General features: G+C 62.9%; 1 protein-coding gene across 2 annotated transcripts; it reads right to left on the reverse strand.

The window, feature by feature from the left end:
• Positions 1–90: 90 nt before the first annotated feature.
• Map2k2 (mitogen-activated protein kinase kinase 2) lies at positions 91–16,569 on the reverse strand. 2 transcript variants are annotated; one of them, XM_042267196.2, is made up of 11 exons: positions 16,345–16,569; positions 14,089–14,299; positions 8,770–8,916; positions 5,520–5,597; positions 5,025–5,076; positions 4,233–4,357; positions 3,912–4,125; positions 2,678–2,745; positions 1,695–1,756; positions 1,265–1,310; positions 91–336 (listed from the first exon to the last, which is right to left on the reverse strand). In XM_042267196.2, exons 1-11 carry the CDS (start codon positions 16,434–16,436, stop codon positions 226–228), a joined length of 1,206 nt encoding a protein of 401 aa, XP_042123130.1. In that variant the 5' UTR covers positions 16,437–16,569; the 3' UTR covers positions 91–225. The 2 variants fall into 2 exon arrangements, with proteins under 2 accessions (XP_042123130.1, XP_006978210.1); XM_006978148.3 differs by having other exon boundaries at positions 2,678–2,742; positions 16,345–16,567.
• Between the last annotated feature and the right edge of the window lie 1,852 nt (positions 16,570–18,421).

Below are 18,421 nucleotides of genomic sequence, written 5' to 3' on the forward strand. Positions count from 1 at the left end.
CTGCTGGGGAGGAGGCCTGGAGGAGGGCGGGGGGGACCCCTGCTCCCCCCTCCCCGTCGGCCGCGCGAGCAATGGGCCAGGAGCACAGTGGCAGCTTTCTCTCTCCATTGTTTGGTTTTTCAAACGCGTGGAAGCAGGTCCCCGGCCACAGCACAGCATCACCGTCCCCACAGGTGGCCACCGTGCCAGCAGGGACAAGGACACGGAGCCGCCGGGCGACGGCTGTCACACTGCAGTGCGCGTGGGTGTGCTGGGCTGCTTCAGCCGCAGGGTTCGGCACAGCCAGCCCGCGAAGTCCACCTCCTCCGCCTCGGAGCGCTTGATGAAGGCGTGGTTCTGAAAGAGGCGGGGCGTCAGTGGCAGCCTGGGACCCGGCCCTGCTCAGGTGACCTGGGTGTCTTCTGTGGGGTATCCCTGGCCTCTACCTGCTCCAGGCACCAACTCCACTCAGAGCAGCAGCACCCCAAGACTAGGTGAGGGTGTGCTTGGGCAGGCTGCCGCCTCCTTCAAGGGCAGGCTTGGGTGGGAAACAGGAGGACACAGGGGCCCATGGGCTGATCACAGGGGAGCAAGGACACCCCACTCCTCTGTCTTGAATTTCTTCTTTTGTCACTGTTGATTTTTGAGACAGGGTTTCTCTGTGTAGCCCTGGCTGTCCTGGATCTCACTCTGTAGCCCAGGCTGGCCTCGAACTCACAGAGATCCACCTGTCTCTGCCTCCAGAGTGCTGGGATTAAAGGCGTGCGCCACCACCTAGTCGCTTTTTCTTTCTGAGACAGTCTCACGTAGTCTAGGCTAGTTTTAATCTACGCAAAGACGACCTTGAAATTTGATCCTTGTACCTGAACTTCCTGCATGCCAGGAAAATGCATGTGTGCCTAGGCTGGCTGCCCCGTGTGGCGTGGCAGGCACGCACCCCCATACCCAGCTCAGGCACCTGTGTCCATCTCTGGAGTGGACAGGGATGCACAAGCTACGACTAGCATGGTTGTCCTTCTCAGGGGCCTAAGAAACAGACAGATGGCTCTTAAAGCAGATTAGGCCCGTCCAGCAGGAGTGCTGAGCTCTGCCCTCAGTCCCACCCCGTGAGAGGAGGGGGTGTCCAGGGTGCAGGCAAACAAGAGCATTTGCACGTCACAGACAATCCCAGCCTCACAGGGGGCCCGGGCCTTGGTGGCTGGGGTGGAGGTGGCCTCTGGGCAGCATGATGTGGCCATGTGGACAGCCCCACAGGACCCCGGGCTTAGGTCACCTCTCCACTCACCATCAGCATCTTCAGATCCGCCCGCTCCGCTGGGTTCTTAATGAGGCTGGCATGGAGGGGGGGGGACGACAAGATGGGAATGTCACTCAGTAGCTACAGCTCAGGATTCAAAGGTGTGTGTGTGGGGGGGTCTGCCCATCACACCTTTGATTTTTATTATTTTGGGGTCTTATGTCCACCAGACTGGCTTTGAACTCACTAGCAGAGTGACCTTGTCCTCCAGAGTGCTGGGATATCAGGAGTGCACCCCCGCCCCCCTCCCCCACAGCTAACCCCTCAGATGTCCACTGGGTGGACCCCCAGGCCCCAGCCCACAGGCGGTGGATCCTGAATATTTATGGGGACACCGTGCGCCCCCCGCTTGCCCAGTGGCCCGGGAGCCCGCGGCTGGAGTGTGGGGCCGTCTCCCCACCCCAGGGCCCCTCCTCACCATTTATTCACAAACTCCTGGAAGTCGGGGCTGAACACGCCACTGGGCAGCTTGGGAGGCGGCTGGGGAGGACAGGCAGGGGTCACTGGGGTGGCTGCAGCCACGCTGGCCACGCCCCTCCCGGTGCTGGGCTCCTCCAGTTCAGCTCCTCAACACTATCAAGTGGGCGGCGGGCGGCGGGCGGGCGGGGACGCCCGTGGACAGGCCGAGCCCTTCCGGGAAGGGTGGCCCCAGGACTTCCTGGGAGAAGCTTCGCTGGCGGAGCGAGTCACCGCCAGGAACAGTGGCAGCCCTGTCACAGGCGACACCCCACCCCCCACCCAGGCAGTCGCAGGCGGCCAGGAGGGCCCCTCGCCCCTGGAGATGTTCACCCACACATGACCTTGGCCCCTTCGGAGACCTGCTTGGATTTTTGTTCCATTATCAGCTGCCCGACCTTTTGAGTAAGGGTCTCCCAGTGTAGCTAAGATTGATTTGGAAATCACTATGTGACTGAACTGGAGGCCATCCTCCTGTCTCATTCTCTGGCACAAGGGTACTAGGTTAGAAGCAAGTCTGCCCTAGGAGCAAACTGAAGCCAAACTTGAGGGCAGCATCTGACTTCCCCCTGGAGGAGGCAGGGGAATGGAGGGCTCTGGGAAATTTTCACCTCCCATGTGTGCTCCTGAGGAGGTTTATAAACCAGCCCGCACTGGGGGATTCGAGGCAGCTCTTCCAAGCCCTCAACCCTCCTCCTATGGAGATGGCCGCAGTACTAGCCCAGGCTGGCCCACACTGACCTCGACTCACAGCTTCCCGCCTGAGCTTCTGAGGAGCTGGGGTCACAGGCCCGCTGGCCACACCTGACTGGCTTTTACTAAGCGGGGCCTCCAGGTGCCCGGCCCACAGGATCTGCGACAGGGCTACCGTTTCCTTCCCCAGGCAACACCCACACTGGCCAGCTAATTCCCCGACCAAAGCGCCCGAAGGCCAAGGGCACACACCTCATTTACGATGTAGTCCAGCAGCTCAAAGATGGCCATGGCAGGTCGGCTGTCCATCCCATGACCTACTGGGCAGGACAAAGGACAGGTAACGGGGGTAAAACCTAAGAGGGTGCCCTGCCCGCCCTCAGTCCTGCGCCCCTGCAGATCTGTCCCAGGGATTGCCGATCTGCCTGGGGATGCTTCCAGCCCAGTCAGCCACGGCCCCTGGCGCTCTGCAGGCCTGGCGGGGGTGGGGTGGGGTGGTGGAGCCTGGAGACTGAGCAAGGACAGGGAAGTGACCTTGCACAGCATGAGGCCCTGGTGGCAGCAGCTGAGCTGTGCGGTTTGCCGTCCTGCCACAGGGTGCTGCTTTGGGAAGGTGCTGGCTAGTGAGCTAGCCTGGTGTCACCAAGGGGGCAGCTGGGAGCATGCCCTGCAATCCAGTGTCAGGGTGAGCAGCCAGCGTGGGGTGCAGGGCAGGGAGGGCTCCGCCCATTAAAGACATGACAGTCACACTGGCCACCGAGACATGCAGGGACCTCCCCAGACACTGTGCCACACGGTCAGTGTGGACTCCCTGATAGGAAATGTCCACAGGGGACTGGAGGCCAGGTGATAGCGTATGTGAATGTGACTTCCTGTAGGGGTGGTCAAATGTTCTAGAACCAGCTAGAACGTCTGGCTGTTCTCATCTCTGGAAGTGCTAACCACTGGGCGGCAGGGTCTCCAGGAAGCAAGCTCAGTGTTTACGTCTTGTTCCAGCAGTTACAAAGACACCCACACCCCAAGAAGCACCCGGCCCTCTGCAGAGGCTCTGTCCCACATCAGGACTCTGTCCCTGACCCTCAGTGGCCAAGGTGGCCACTCGAAGGGCTGGACGTCTACCCGGGAGCCCTGGCAGCTGGTCCGCACTTCCTGTGCCAGCCGAGGCCCTGTCCCGGGGATGTCACTGGGCTGAGTGCAGGCTTCTGGCAGCGTCTGGCTCCCTCTATTCCCAGCCCCCATTTACTCGTTCCCCGAGGAAATGTGGGAAACCCAGCAGCTGGCCAGGCCTGACCCAGAGTGCGGCTTCCAGGTCTCCGTCGCAGCGACAGGTGCTGCCGACCAAGGGGTGAGGCGCATACTGCCTCCAGCTCTGTCCCCAGGAAGCCCAGGACCATCTGAGGACTGCTGACCACAGCATGCCCTGCTCAGGGGACAGCTGGTCCCCTCCCCACCCCACCCCTCCCCAGCTAGATGCCCTGTCCCGTACCGCTGATGGGGCGTCCAGGCGGCCTGGGCCGCGGCGAGACGCTATGAGGCTCTCCATCCGCACCATCGACCACAGGCCGGCCAAAGCTGGCCTCTAGTTCCTTGGCATCAGGTGGGGGGATGGGGTACCTCCCGATGGCCAGCTCCACCAGCGACAGTCCCATGCTCCAGATGTCTGACTGCACAGAGTAATGCGTGCCCTGCAGCCGCTCTGGCTGTCGGAGAGGAGACAGGAACAGAGCTGGGGACGGCAGCCACAGGACAGGGCCACACACGACCACAGACCCCACTGGGGATGTGTGCAGAGGGCCAGGACACTCACAGACATGTAGGAGCGTGTCCCCACAAACGAGTTGGCCATGGAGTCAATCAGCTGGCCGCTCACCCCGAAGTCACACAGCTTGATCTCGCCACGAGAGTTCACCAGGATATTGGAGGGCTTCACATCTGGAGACAGGGCAGGGGTAAGGCTGTGCCTGCTGCGGCCCACCCGCGCAAGCCCGAGCACGCTCACCTCTGTGCATGCCTGCTGCAACCCACCCGCGCAAGCCCGAGCACGCTCACCTCTGCGCATGCCTGCTGCAACCCACCCTCGCAAGCCCGAGCACGCTCACCTCTGCGCATGCCTGCTGCAGCCCACCCGCGCAAGCCCGAGCACGCTCACCTCTGCGCATGCCTGCTGCAGCCCACCCGCGCAAGCCCGAGCACGCTCACCTCTGCGCATGCCTGCTGCAGCCCACCCGCCCAAGCCCGAGCACGCTCACCTCTGCGCATGCCTGCTGCAGCCCACCCGCGCAAGCCCGAGCATGCTCACCTCTGTGCATGCCTGCTGCAGCCCACCCTCGCAAGCCCGAGCACGCTCACCTCTGCGCATGCCTGCTGCAGCCCACCCGCGCAAGCCCGAGCACGCTCACCTCTGCGCATGCCTGCTGCAGCCCACCCGCGCAAGCCCGAGCACGCTCACCTCTGCGCATGCCTGCTGCAGCCCACCCGCGCAAGCCCGAGCACGCTCACCTCTGCGCATGCCTGCTGCAGCCCACCCGCGCAAGCCCGAGCATGCTCACCTCTGTGCATGCCTGCTGCAGCCCACCCGCGCAAGCCCGAGCACGCTCACCTCTGTGCATGATCTGGTGCTTCTCCCGGAGGTACGCCAGGCCCCGGAGCACCTGCAGGGAAGCAGCACAGTGGCCCCACATCTGGTCACAGCTGGGTCGCCTCTGTGCCGAGGGCACCAGCCCTAGGCTGCAATGCACCTCCCCAGCCACGGGAGGACAGTGCCACGGCAGAGGTGACACATCGGTCCTCAGCCCAGGCCACTGTCTGCAGTGCAGGGCCGAGGGCAGCCTCACTGCAACCCTCTGCCTTGGCCCCCAACTGCTGAGATGGCCGGTGGGTGGCAGCAGGCCGGTCATGTTTCCTGTGGTCCCAGCTGACCTGAACTCTGTGCAGATCACGCTACCCGTCTCCTGATGCTGGGTGGTGCACACCTCCATACCCAGCTTGGTGTCGTCATGGAGGGGCTAGCAGAGGACCCCAAATGGCCTGGGACGTGACCTGCTTCGTCTGCTAGGGAGGGGCTGCCGGTGGACAGCAGCAGCTGCGAACTCACCGCAATGCTGACCTTCCCCAGGATGTCCTCGGGGATCCGCTTGGCCTCCTTCAGTACCTGGTCCAGCGAGCCGCCGTCCTGCACACAGAGCCGAGAGCAGCTGAGCCTTGCTGTCGGGAAACCCGGCCGGGCTGGGGGCCGGGCTGGGGTAGCGCTGGCCTAGCAAGTACAATGCCTTGGGTTTGGTCCTCGGCTCCAGGGGGTCGGGGATGGAGGAATGGGGGACCCGGCCCCCAGCAGCCTTCACTTTCCACAGGCCCCAGGCGGTGTGGTCTAGGAGGCCGCAGAGCCCTGACCTTGCGTAAGGGTGACACACTGCACCTGCCAAGAGGCAGTGCCCTGCACCAGGGGCTGTGGGGAACGGTGCTGACCCCCGAGCCCGTGGGTGGGAAGGGACGGCCTGGTTCACAGCCTCCGCCTGGGGTAGGCTGCCTCACGCCAGGGCTCGGCCCTGCCTCCAGCTGGGCCAGGACACTGGGCAACCGCCACCAGGCTGTCACACCTGTGTGCATTTCCAAATCACCAGCGGAAAACCGGACCTCAGAAAACGAGGGCAGAAAGGGTCCCTGCCCCCAGCGACAGTGCTGGGGGGACACACAGGGCAGGGCCCGGAGCCCTCGGCTTTGTGCCACACCGAGACCGGGGTGACACTGGAGGGCGCTAGGCAGAGGCGGGCTGCTGACTCCTGAGGTGCTGAGGAGGGCCTGGCCTGCCTGTCGAGGCCAGACCGGCCCCCCCCACTGCGCACCAGGCTCTCCCGCGTGTGACAGCTCCACACACCCCAGGCACGGCTGAGAGTCTGGGGGTGAGCTCGGATGATCACAGCCTGGTCAGTGTGCAGGGCGCGATGGAGGCTGCTGCCCGACCCTGCGTGGCCTCCAGGGCTTCGGGACCGCCACCATGACAGTGGTGGGGGATACCGGTTCACCATGGAGATGTGTGCACGGTTCACCATGGAGGGACGTGTGCCCGGTTCACCATGGAGACGTGTGCACGGTTCACCATGGAGATGTGTGCACAGTTCACCATGGAGGGACGTGTGCACGGTTCACCATGGAGGGACGTGTGCACGGTTCACCATGGAGACGTGTGCACAGTTCACCATGGAGGGACGTGTGCACGGTTCACTATGGAGACATGTGCACGGTTCACTATGGAGATGTGTGCACGGTTCACCATGGAGACATGTGTGCACGGTTCACTATGGAGGGACGTGTGCACGGTTCACCATGGAGATGTGTGCACGGTTCACCATGGAGATGTGTGCACGGTTCACCATGGAGACATGTGCTGCTGTTTCTGGCCTGCCTAAGGCACCTGACTGGTCTAATAAAAAGCTGAATGACCAATAGCGAGGGAGGAGGTAAAGGCGGGACTTCCAGGCAGGGAGACTAAGTGGGAGGAGAATTTAGGCTGGGGTGGAGACAGCGGGGCGACACAGAGCAGGACAGACAGAATCAAAGGTGAGGAGCCTCGCTGCAAAAGGTAGATGAGCAGAAACAGGTTAAACTGAGGCACGAGAGCCAGCGGGACGAGACTACGCTAGAGCCGAGCACTCGTGATGACTATGACGTCTCCGCGTCTGTGCTCGGGAGCTGGGTGGCAGCAAAGAAAACTCCAACTACATCCCCGAGAGAGCATCACCACTTTCTGTGAAAGACTCAAACAAGACTGACAGACTGACTGAGCCTCAAGGCTCCTGCCTTCCCTCCCTGTGCAGCTCAAGACTCCAGCAGGTCCCTAGCAGGTGCCACACTCATGACACACGACAGCGGCTTCTCTACGTGACAAGTGGGTCTTCAGGGGGCGCTGGGAAGGTGGCCGGGCCCCTGAAGTGGTCCTGAGGGGAGTAAGGCCGTGGATGGGATGGCAGGACCCCAGCTTCTTCCTCCCCTTCTCCTTGGTCTCCAGGTATGGGGTGTGCAGCTCTGCCGCACTAGGCAGACAACATTCCAGCTGCGGCCGGAACATTCCAGATCACAGACAAGAGCTCTATGCACACAAGCTTGTGGGCGGAGACCAGAGGTCCTGTCAGCCCAAGGCCAGGCCCCGCACACGGACACAGCTAGGCCTGGGTATCATCTTGCCCTCCCCAAGGTCTTGCTGAAGTGGGCACCACAGCTGCACCAGAGGCCACAGCCGCACCCTCCCCTGAGTGACCTGAGTGACAGGTCGAGGAGGGGGAGGAGCCACTAACCCCAGCTGAGGACCGGTCTCTGACTGGACCCTGGGGAGCCGGACAACTGCAGGTGGGCCAGGGCCAGGGCCAGCACATGGCTGCCCAACACCACCCCGAGGGAGAGTTTCTCCCGGGACACACCGGGCAGGTGATCTACGATTTAAAACCACATTCCAGCCGGGCGGTGGTGGCGCACGCCTTTAATCCCAGCACTCGGGAGGCAGAGCCAGGCGGATCTCTGTGAGTTCGAGGCCAGCCTGGGCTACCAAGTGAGCTCCAGGAAAGGCGCAAAGCTACACAGAGAAACCCTGTCTCGAAAATCCAAAAAAAAAAAAAAAAAAAAACAGATTCCATCTGCAGGAGGGCAGAGCAGGCCTTGGCTTTGGGACGCCCGTGCGGCCCTGCACGCCTGTGTACCCGCCGGCCCTGCCTCCCTGGTGCCGGGATGGTGGACCGACACCGCCTGGCTCGGTTTTGTTCTGTTCAGAGACAGAGCGAGCCTTGCTCCGTAGCTCAAGCTGGCCTCAAATTCAAGGCAACCCTCCTGCCTCTGGGAGCCTCCTGTACGACCCTTGCCCAGTGTGGGAGGTCCCTGCGGGCTGGAGCACTCCTGCAGCAGAGCCTCGCTGGGCTGTGGGGGACCAGGAGGCCTTTGACCCCAGTCACCCTGGGAAGGGGTAGGAGAAGGCCCCACACCCAGTGCGCTCCCCCCTGCGGCAAGCAGGGCGGGCTCAGGAAGGGACAGGGACAGGCCAGTGAGGGGCTCCCGAGGGCTGGGTGCGTCTTGCTCACTTCCACTTCCTGCTTCCCATACAAAACGGGTCTGGTGCCTGGCCCGCCACCCTGGCTGGCCCGACCCTCCACCCTGCCCAAGTCTGGACACCCAGACTGTTATCGAGAGAGAGAGAGAGAGAGGTCACGGCTCCTAGGAGAGCGGGGCCCACGCCCCTGGGTGCATTCTCCGCACCCCAGAGCACGGCAAACAGCTCCTGGAGCGGGAACCCCATCCCACAGCGAGCAAGAGCTGGTGTGGGAGCCCACTCCGGGGGGGCGGGGGGGGGGGGCGCTCACCATGTGCTCCATGCAGATGCTGATCTCGCCGTCGCTGTAGAAGGCCCCGTAGAAGCCCACGATGTACGGGGAGTTGCACTCATGCAGCACCTGCAGCTCCCGGATGATCTGGTTCCGCACGGCCGGCTTGATCTCCAGGTGGATCAGCTGAGGGGAAGAGGCTGTCAGAGGGGGCGCTCTGGCCACCGAGCCCCCAGACCAACCCTGGGCGCGTGCCTGTGAGGAGGGAGGCCACCGCCCACATGGCCTCCGTCCCCAGTGCCTGGAGTGGGCGCTCGGGTCCCCGGTGGACGGCAGGCATACCGCGTGCTTGCCCGCGCGGGAATATCGTTCACATGAGCAGGGGACAGCGGACCCACCGTGTGGAGGGACTCCACAGGAAATGCCCAAACAGGCCAATCCCAAAGGGCAGTGGGAGCCAGAGAGGGTTGGGGCCAGCTCGGGGGATGCGGGGTTCTAGTCTGTCGGGGAAACCGGCCTAGAGTAAGATTTAAAACAGGGAAAGTAGGCCGGGCAGCGGCAGCGCACGCCTTTAATCCCAGCCCTCGGGAGGCAGAGGCAGGAGGATCGCTGTGAGTTTGAGGCCAGCCTGGGCTACAGAGTGAGATCCAGGACAGCCAGGGCTGCACAGAGAAACTCTGTCTCGAAAAACCAAACAACAAACAAACAAGAGGACAGCCATTCTATCCTTGTAAGGAGGAAAATGCGCCATGCTCATGTGAATTACATGTCAACCAAGATGTTTAACCAAGCTACCCATGCACCCAGGCAACAGCAGCACCCCATCTTCCTCCAGGCTCGCCAGTCCCAGAGCAAGGCCTCAGTGATCACTCAGCCGCTCCCCATCCTCCCAGAGAGGAGTCCACACAGAAGAGACGGTATGAGGAAGAGCCAGAGTCCACAAGCCTGGAACCGGCGCCCAGTGGGGAGCAGCCACGGCCAGGCCCGTCGGAGCCACAGGCCAGGTGTGCCCCCTGGAAGCTGGTGTGGCCAGGCAGGAAGCACAGGCAGAGCCTGCAAGGCAGGCCTAGGTTCCGTGGGGCCCTCCTCGTCCACAGCACATCCCACGGTCCACAAGGCAGGCTCTGGCTCACACCCAGAACCAGGGAAAACAAAATGAGGCCACCACTGCCCCACTGCTGGCCATGGAGGGCATGCCCATGCATGAGGGCATCCTGCAGATAAGAGGAAGCCTCTGCATGGACAAGGCAGGGGTCAGAGGTTGGGGAGGGATGGGCTGCAGTGGGAATGCCTGCTGGGGACCCACAGAGAAACTGCAGCCAGGTGTCACTGGTGTGGCTAGTGCACAGGAAGGGTGGTCAGGGAGGGCTAGGGAGGTCTTTTCACAAGGGCACCCAGGGAAGGGTACTGGGCATCAAGCACCAGCTGAGCTCAGGACAGGTGAGGGTGATTCCGGCCATGGCCATAGCTGAGATGCGTAGGAAGTGACCCTGTGACCTCCTGGTCCCTGTAGGTCCTGCAAAGATCCGTACGCCAGGCCTGACCCCCGTTAGTCCTGAATGGGGGTGCCCAGCACCGCCCCACCCCATCTCAGCAGGCTAAGGAAGGCGTCCTGGTGCTCCTTTCTCCCGGGGCCATGCAGTGTGGGCATCCCAGCACAGGCCCACACCGAGAAGGGTCTGGTTCAGGGGCACCTGTGTCTCGGTCAGAGCCTGCTGTTCACGGGCACCGTTTCAGTGGAATCCAACCATCTACTCCCTCGGGTTCAAAACCACCCAACAGGCTCCGAGATGGCCCAGTGGTTACGAGCACCTGCAGCTCGGGCAGGGGCCCTGGGCAGTGTTTCCAGCACCCATGCAGATCTCCCAGCCACAGGAAATCTACCTCAGAGGAGCCAGTGCCCACTTCTTGCCTCTGGGCACCCACAGACACGCTTTTTATGGTTTGTTTGGTTTTCTTTTTTAAGTTAAAACCAAGCCGAGCTTGGTGGTGCACACCTTCAATCCTGGCTCTTGGGAGGCAGAAGCAGGCAGATCTCTGAGTTCAAGGCCAGCCTGGGCTACAGAGTGACTTTTCAGGACAACCAGGACTACACAGAGAAACCCTGTCTCGAAGAGCCAAAATTAATAAAACCACAAAACGGAAGCCCACAGTGGGGACACAGACCTGAGGCTGAGGCAGGGGGAGGGGGAGTGAGAAGTCCAGGCCAGCCTGAGCAACAGAGCAAGATCTTTGCCAGCCTGGCACAATGGCACACACCTTTAATGCCAGCACTCAGGAAGCAGAGGCAGGTGGATCTTTGTTGAGTTTGAGGCCAGCCTGGTCTACACAGTGAGTTCTAAAATAACCACAGCTACATAGTGAAATCCTGTCTCAAAAGACAAAAAGAAAAGATCTTCCCTCAAAAGCACAGCGGGCCAAACCACAACAGAAACAGGTAGCAGAGATGGTATCTCACACAAAGGATGAGCATCCCTCATCTCAGAGCCACAAACATTCCCGAACCCCAAATGCTCAAGCAGGCTAGGACAGCAGCCCAGGCTAGCCCGGGCCTCCTCAGGGCCTGCTCCCCTGCTTCCCTGACCCGGCCCCCCCACAACACTCGGTCCAACCAACAACTGTGGTGAGCCCACGCCTTCTCCTCAGCCCCAGGACCTCCAAGTGTTTGGACACGGACCTGTGGGGGTCCAGGTCCACTCTGAGAACTCTGGGCAAGCTAGAAGTGAAGGCACAGCAGAGACCCAGCGTGCATCAGGCCTTCCGAGTCAGCAAGGCGGCAGATGAGGGAGGCTCTCCATCGCAGTGTCGTGGGTAGGATTACTGATGCCTGACGCTGCCTGTGGGACGTCAGCGGTCCTGAGGCAGAGGAGGACGCACTGGGGGAGGACAGTGCGGGGGAGCTCCCACAGTGTGCCAACCCCGATGAGGAGCCGGGTACGCGTGTTACCAGCTCCCAGTGGCGGCATCCACTGCCACCGCCGAGCGGGCAGGCCAGGACCGGGGCTGCTTCCCAGCGCCGGGTGGCTGCTGAGCGATGCCAGCAGCGACTGGGAGGCCAGGATGCCGAAGCGCCGAGCTCCGGGCACAGCCTCGGCAGTCGGTGCTCCGGAACCACGGGAGCATGGAGCACACCCGGAGCCAGCCTGGGCGACTGGGAAGGACATCTCTGGTCCAGGCTGGGCCTGGAGGAGGGACTCCCAAGGCCGACACCCATCCACCTGATCCAGAAACTTCTCTGCCACCTCCTTAGTCCTGCAGGATGGGGAACAGCAGCCTGGGGCTGTTCGGCTGGCACTGCGCTGGCCTGGCCTGGCGGCCCACGTGTCTCTGGCAGTCTGAAATCACAGCAGCCATCTTGTGCAGCTTGAACACAGCCCTGGACACTCGGATTCTGCTGCCCCAGAAGTTTCCCAGAGAACCTGAGTCTGCGGGAAAACACTGAACTGCCCCCGGTACAGACTCGACTGTAGGTGTCTATGTGTCCCCTGCTGACCGTGGGGCCCTTGAGCAGGGCCATCCATCAGGGAGATGTAGAGATGGGACGCAAGGGTTGGGCGTCACTTCCTCTGTGACCAGAAGCAGAGTAGGCAAGATGGGCAGGTTCCAGTACAACAGATTCAGCAGGCCCCACCTCTGACAAACGTCGTAGCAGCCGGTCCAGAGCCTGGCCCACGGCGCACGGGCCTTTCCAAGAGCATGCCATCCTGACGCAGGTCCCGCCTTGCTCTCAGTGTGCCACGAGTCAGCCACGGACTTCCAACAACCACACATGCACACAGCTCTGCACACGCTGCCCTTGCCAGGGAGCAGTTGGCACAGAGATGTGGCTTCTAGGTCACACAAACTTCGGGTAGAGAAGCCACTTGCCGTGGAGAAGCAGCTGGCAGCTCAGGTGTGTTACAGCCCACTGGAGTCCTGTGACCCTGCCCGGCTCAAGCCACAAAGGGCCTGGGACTGGAGGTCAAGGATGTCGCTGGACCAGGCACAAAGGCAGAAATGGAGTGTGCAGGCATGTTGGGCCTTCTGTATGGTCCCCTGTGGCAGATAACCACACGTGGCAGAGCCGGCCAAGGGGGCGCTGTGGATCTCTCCAAGTAGCTCCATACAGGGGTGACCTGCATCCAGATGTCTGCCGAGGCTCAGCTCCCCCACGCTCTCCACCTCTCATATGGCCAGCATGTCAGGGAGCCCCTGGGTTCCCACAATGACCCAGGCCCCCTCCTCAGGGTCCCCTGCTGCCCTCTTGAGTGCCATAGTTCTACGCACAAGGCAGGCAGATTCCAGGGTGCAGCGATACACTCTCGACAGGGGACGCTGGGCAGGGAAGACGTGGTGCCCTTTGCTCCACAGCCCACGCGAGACTTCTAGAAACACCAAATGTGCTGACACACCAGCATCCCGGTGTGCGGCTGTGGCCACTGGCTGTAGCCTCGCCTTTCCACACCTCAAGGGGACTCTCGGCACTAAGGGCGAGGAACCCGCAGACAGGCAGTGAGCACAGCTCGGGGCCCCTTGCGTCTCACTGGCCAAAGCCCTGGGCCCGGGTGCACTCACGCAGCAGCCTCCCTGTGGCCGTGACGTCGGCGAAGCCGAGGCTGAGCTTTCACACCAGAGAAAAGCGGCTGACAGAACCGTGGAGGACAGGGCCTCATCCAACCAGCAGGAGCTGGAAAGCGGGGTGCTGCTCCAGAGTGGTCTTCGGGGCTCTTCGGAGGCCCCAGCCCGGGGCACACCCATCGTCACACTCGCCTGCTCCTTCTCGGGGCAGCGCTCGCCTGGCGTACCGAGGCCGGGTCAATCCCCAGCTCCAGACGGAACCCATCCTTCCGCCGTGAGCATGTGCGCGCCTGGCAGTCCTGATGCTCCCGAGACCAGACTGACGGACTTGTTTAGTTTTCCATGCAGGGTCTTATGTAGCCCAGGCTGGCCTGGAACTCCGAATGTAGCTGAAGATGGCTTTGCACTCTTGATCCTCCTGGGACAACAGGCGTGCACCACGTGCCTGGCTTATGTGGTGCCAGGGATGAACCTACCTCTGCCCACTGAGCCAAGGCTACCCCACAGACCATCACAGAGTAACAGACATGCAGACTCCATGTGTGGCCTTGTTCTAGCTGTCAGTCAGTAGTTCACAGTCCGGTCCTGGCAACAGTTTTGTCTTGGATGAGGAAGAACCTGGGGTCTGGTACATGCTAGGCCAGCACTCCCCAATACACCACATCCCAGCCCGAGAATCTGGCAGGAGCAGGAAATCTCTGTGTTCTAAGTCAGCCAGGGCTACGCAGTGAGACCCTGCTCCAGCATGACACGGTTGACAGGAAGCTGAGGACAGCACGGATGCCACCCTGACCACCTTACCTTTCTGGCCATGATGAGGCCTGACGGCCTGTGCTGGGCCTTCGTGACCACACCGCCATTGCCAGCGCCCAGCTCTGAGATCCTCTCGAAGTCGTCGTCCTTGAGTTCGCCAACCTTGGCCTTCTGAGTAAGGAAAGCCTCCAGCCGCTTCCGCTGCTGCTCATCCAGGTCCAGCTCCTCCAGCTTCTTCTGCAGGTCCACCAGGTTCGCCCTGCAGAGCCCCAGGAGCAGAGGGTGAGCCACGGACCCCACGCCTGCACTCCAGGATCCCCAGGTGGAGGATGTGACAAGCGGCTCCAGAGAAGCCAGGACACACCCAAGGAGGCGGAGGAGCCAGAGGCCGGGTGTGCCAAGGCCGAGGCCAGGACCTGGTCCTCGCTGAGAGAATTTCGTAGCTGTACAGCCCAGCACAGGCCTGAGAGGGAGGGCCTGTCGGGCACAGCCGCCGGTGAGGTACCTGTGTGACTGTGCTCATCACACCTGCGGCCTCCCACACCAGCAGGACCTCTGCCAAGCCCTCACGGGGGTTCTAGGCAGGGGCTCTATCGTTTAGGATGGGGTCTCAAAGCCACCCAGACCGCCCCTCAACTCACTCCGCAGCCTAGGGTGGCTAGGTGATCTTCCTGCCTCAGCCTCGTGGGCTCGGCTTTTACAATGAAGAAATCTGTTGCCAGCCGGGCGGCGGTGGCGCCCGCCTTTATTTCCAGCACCCGGGAGGCAGAGGCAGGAGGATCCCTGTGAGTTCGAGGCCAGCCTGGGCTACAGAGCGAGATTCAGGACAGCCAGGGCTACACAGAGAGACCCTGTCTGGGGGGTGGGGGGACGACAAAAAGAATCTGTTTCCACCACTCTGTCTCTTCACCCGTGGGGAAGTGAGACCCTCAAAAAGCCACCCACCCATCCCACCCTGTTCTCTCACACCGTGAGACCCAAGGACGGGAATATACTGGTCACCCTCTCAAGACCCCAGGCCGCACCACAGCCCTTGGAGTTCCTCAGGGCCTTCAGGCTGCTCCTCTGTCCTCCACCTCCCGAGGCTCCCAAAGGTCGCTCCACCGTCAGCCTTGGCTGCACGACACCCCCTCCCCGGCTGGCGCCCCCTCCCCGGCTGGCGCCCCCTCCCCGGCTGGCGCCCCCTCCCCGGCTGACGCCCCTCCCCGGCTGACGCCCCCTCCCCGGCTGACGCCCCCTCCCCGGCTGACGCCCCCTCCCCGTGGGATCGGGTCCCCGGCACTCTCCCCACACCTCAGGCAGCCCGCACGTCATTACTGGCTTCCAGACTGACAACCCCCCCACCTTTCCCTAGAACAGCACCCCAGGCCACCTTTATACCCTGTGGGGTCCCTCGACATCCACCCTATTTCTCCGGTAACCCCACCAACCTCACTCCCCCGTTCTGTGGGGAGTCCTCCCATCACGCTGGTACTCCAGAGAGGGCGCCTCGCCCGGGCTCGTCTTCCAGGGGGTCCCCTGGTCTGGTGTCCTACCTGGGACACCTCTCAGTTCTGCAAGCCCAGCCTGGCCCTCCCTCCCGTCCCGGGAAACCCTGACATCCAGCCTTATGTGATGGACGCCCTCCACCTGACCCTCTCAGGAACGTCCATGCCCACCTCCCGGGACGCCGCCCACTTCCCACCCCTCACCAGGGCCCCGCCGGCCCCCACAAGCCAGGGCGGCCTCCCCAGCTCCCCTCATGGGCCTGAGCTACCCCGTCCTCTGTCCCACGCTAACCACGCCCCCCGCACACGTGGAGGACCTCACCCCTCACTCACCCCCGGTCCCTCTCCAGCTCCCCCTTCTCTGCCCCAACCCCTGCAGGCCCGGCCCCTCTTCGTGCTCACCCCGGGCCTCAGTTTCCCTCTGACACCAGAGGTTACCCGCAGAGCCGTCCTGTCGGGTTGTCACCGTCCCCACCCTGCCTCCGCCGCTGTCCTCCCGCGGCCCTCGGTCACTCTGTCGGGACCCCCTCCTCCAAGGCCTGGATGCTCACGGCCCCGCCCCCTCCAGCTCAGGCCCCGCCCCTCCAGGCTTGGGCCCCGCCCCCTCCCCTCCACCTAAAGGGCTGTCAGTCCACACGTCTCACCTCTGGGGCCCCGCCCTCCCGCCTGCGGCCCCGCCCCCGCCCCCCGCCGGGCTTTGTTCTAGCCCCCCACGGCCACGCCCCTCTCCCTCAGTTTCTCCGCGGACCCCGCCCCTCCCGCCAGGCCCCGCCCCCAGCCTCTGGCCCCGCCCTGCCCCGAGGCCCCGCCCACTCACTCGGAGGCGCCCTCGCTGGTGGGGGACGGGCCCTCGGCGATGGCCGGGTTGATGGTGAGCGCCGGTAGCACCGGCTTCCTCCGGGCCAGCATCGGGGCTCCGCGGCCGGCGGCGGCGCCTCAGCCGGGGCCCATAGGGGGCGGCGCGGCGCGGGCCCGGGGCTGCGGCCTAGGCCGGCGGGCGGCGGAAGGCGGCCGAGCCGGGGTGAGCAGGCGGCCGCCGCCGGAGCCGAGCGCAGTCGACGCCGCGGCGCTGCAGCCGGGAGGCCGGGGAGCAGGGGGCGGCCACGAGATCGCGGGCCGGGGTCTCGCGAGAACCTTCCCCGCGAGGCTCCGCCCCCCCAGCCAAGGGGCATGCGCGCTGCGGCGCCCCGGCGCTGGCCGGAGAAAGGACGGAGGAGGCGGGCGCTGCGCTACGTCGGCCGCGCGGGCGGGCGGCCGGCTCCCACGCTCCACGGCGCATGCGTCGGAGGCGCGGGGCGGGCTTAGGGCCGTTGACGGGCAGGCCGCCCGCGGGGCCCCGGCCCGGCCGGGGGGTGGATGTGCGGAGACCCTGCTGGAGCCTCCCAGACCCCGAGCGTGCGAGCGAGCGAGCGGGCAGCGCCCGTCACGCCAGGCGTGTCCGGATTCGGTTTTTTTCCCCTGCACTTGGCCTCGCAGCCACTGTGAGGTTGAGGCTAGCCCTCTGCCCCAGACCCTCCTCCTCCCCACCCCGGCGCTGCCCGCGGACCCCTGTCTGTCTGTCTGTCTTTTAGTGTGAGATAGGTTCTCAGTACCCCACGCTGCCCCGAGAGGAACTCCAGGCTTCACTCCCACTCCCGGCAATCCTCCGGTGTCAGCCTCTAGGACGTTTTCACTGTTCTGCAACCACCCACAGCCCCCTGGGCCTCTCCCATCGCCCCACACAGGAGATCTTGGGGTGAAACAGGCTCCCCTCTCCTTGCCAGTCCCTGGCAGTCAGCTGTTCCAGCATCTGGCTGAACCTGAAGACCTGTGTCTGTCTGTCCGGCTCTTCACAGAGACCCATGTCCTGAAGGCCCGATCGCGGCGGCATGGATGGACGCGCTGGGCTCCTTTTCCTGGCCGGGTACTATTCCAGCACGCCGGGCGGGTGTACAGGGTCTGCGCGTTCGTCCCGGCCTCGCGCTCCTGATCAGGAGTCCTTCGGCCCCTGCCGAGGCTGTTCTGAGCAGGCACGTGCCCGGAAGTCTTGTTGCAGGCTACACGTTGGTGTTTTTGTGGTTGTCTTAGCGTCTTGCTATGTAACCCAGGGTGGCCTTGAACTCTTTCCTGAGTGCTTAGAACAAAGGCATGTGCCGTCAGGCCTGGTTCATACGGCCTTCTCCGCGTTTTTCTCTCCGGTGGTAAAACTGGAACCTCTCATGCCAGGCAAGCCCTCTCCCACCAAGGCACGTCCCCAGCTCCATTCATTTCGTGGCTTTTGAGAATCTGTTTTTCTGTTTGCTGTAATTGCGTGAGAACAAGCCTTTTTTTTTTTCTTTTTTCTTCTTGTTATTTCAAGACAAGGTTTCTCTGTGTAGCCCAGGTTGTCCTGGATCTCACTCTGTAGACCAGGCTGGCCTCCAATTCACAGATCCACCTGTCTCTGCCTCCCAAGCTCTGGGATTAAAGGGGTGGACCTCCATGCCTTTTTTAATGAAAAGAAAGGTACCAGGCATGGTGGCACCCAGGCCGGGAGGATCACCGTGAGCACCATGCCGGACAGGGAGCACTGTGCAGTCAGGCTCTGTCTCTAAACAGATGAAGAAGGAGATCTAACAGCCACATCACAGACTACAGAGCAGTTATTTACACCACCAGCTGACTGGAGGAATATGCGCCTGTCACCGCAGCCCTAGGAGGCTCAGGAGGAAGGCCAGCCTGCCATACATAGTGAGATTTTGTCTCAGAAATCAGTCAAGGGCTGGGGTACAGCCCGGCAACGGACCGCTTTCTCTGCCAAGTGCTCAGTGGAGCCCAGGCGAGAGCTCCACCCAGTGAGGCACCCACCCCAGCCACATTCAGTTCTTGTTTTATAAGTTCACAGGCCAGGTGCGTTCATACCTGGTTGCATATGT

This window comes from Peromyscus maniculatus, chromosome 22 (genome assembly GCF_049852395.1).
Source record: "Peromyscus maniculatus bairdii isolate BWxNUB_F1_BW_parent chromosome 22, HU_Pman_BW_mat_3.1, whole genome shotgun sequence".
Classification (NCBI taxonomy): domain Eukaryota; kingdom Metazoa; phylum Chordata; class Mammalia; order Rodentia; family Cricetidae; genus Peromyscus; species Peromyscus maniculatus.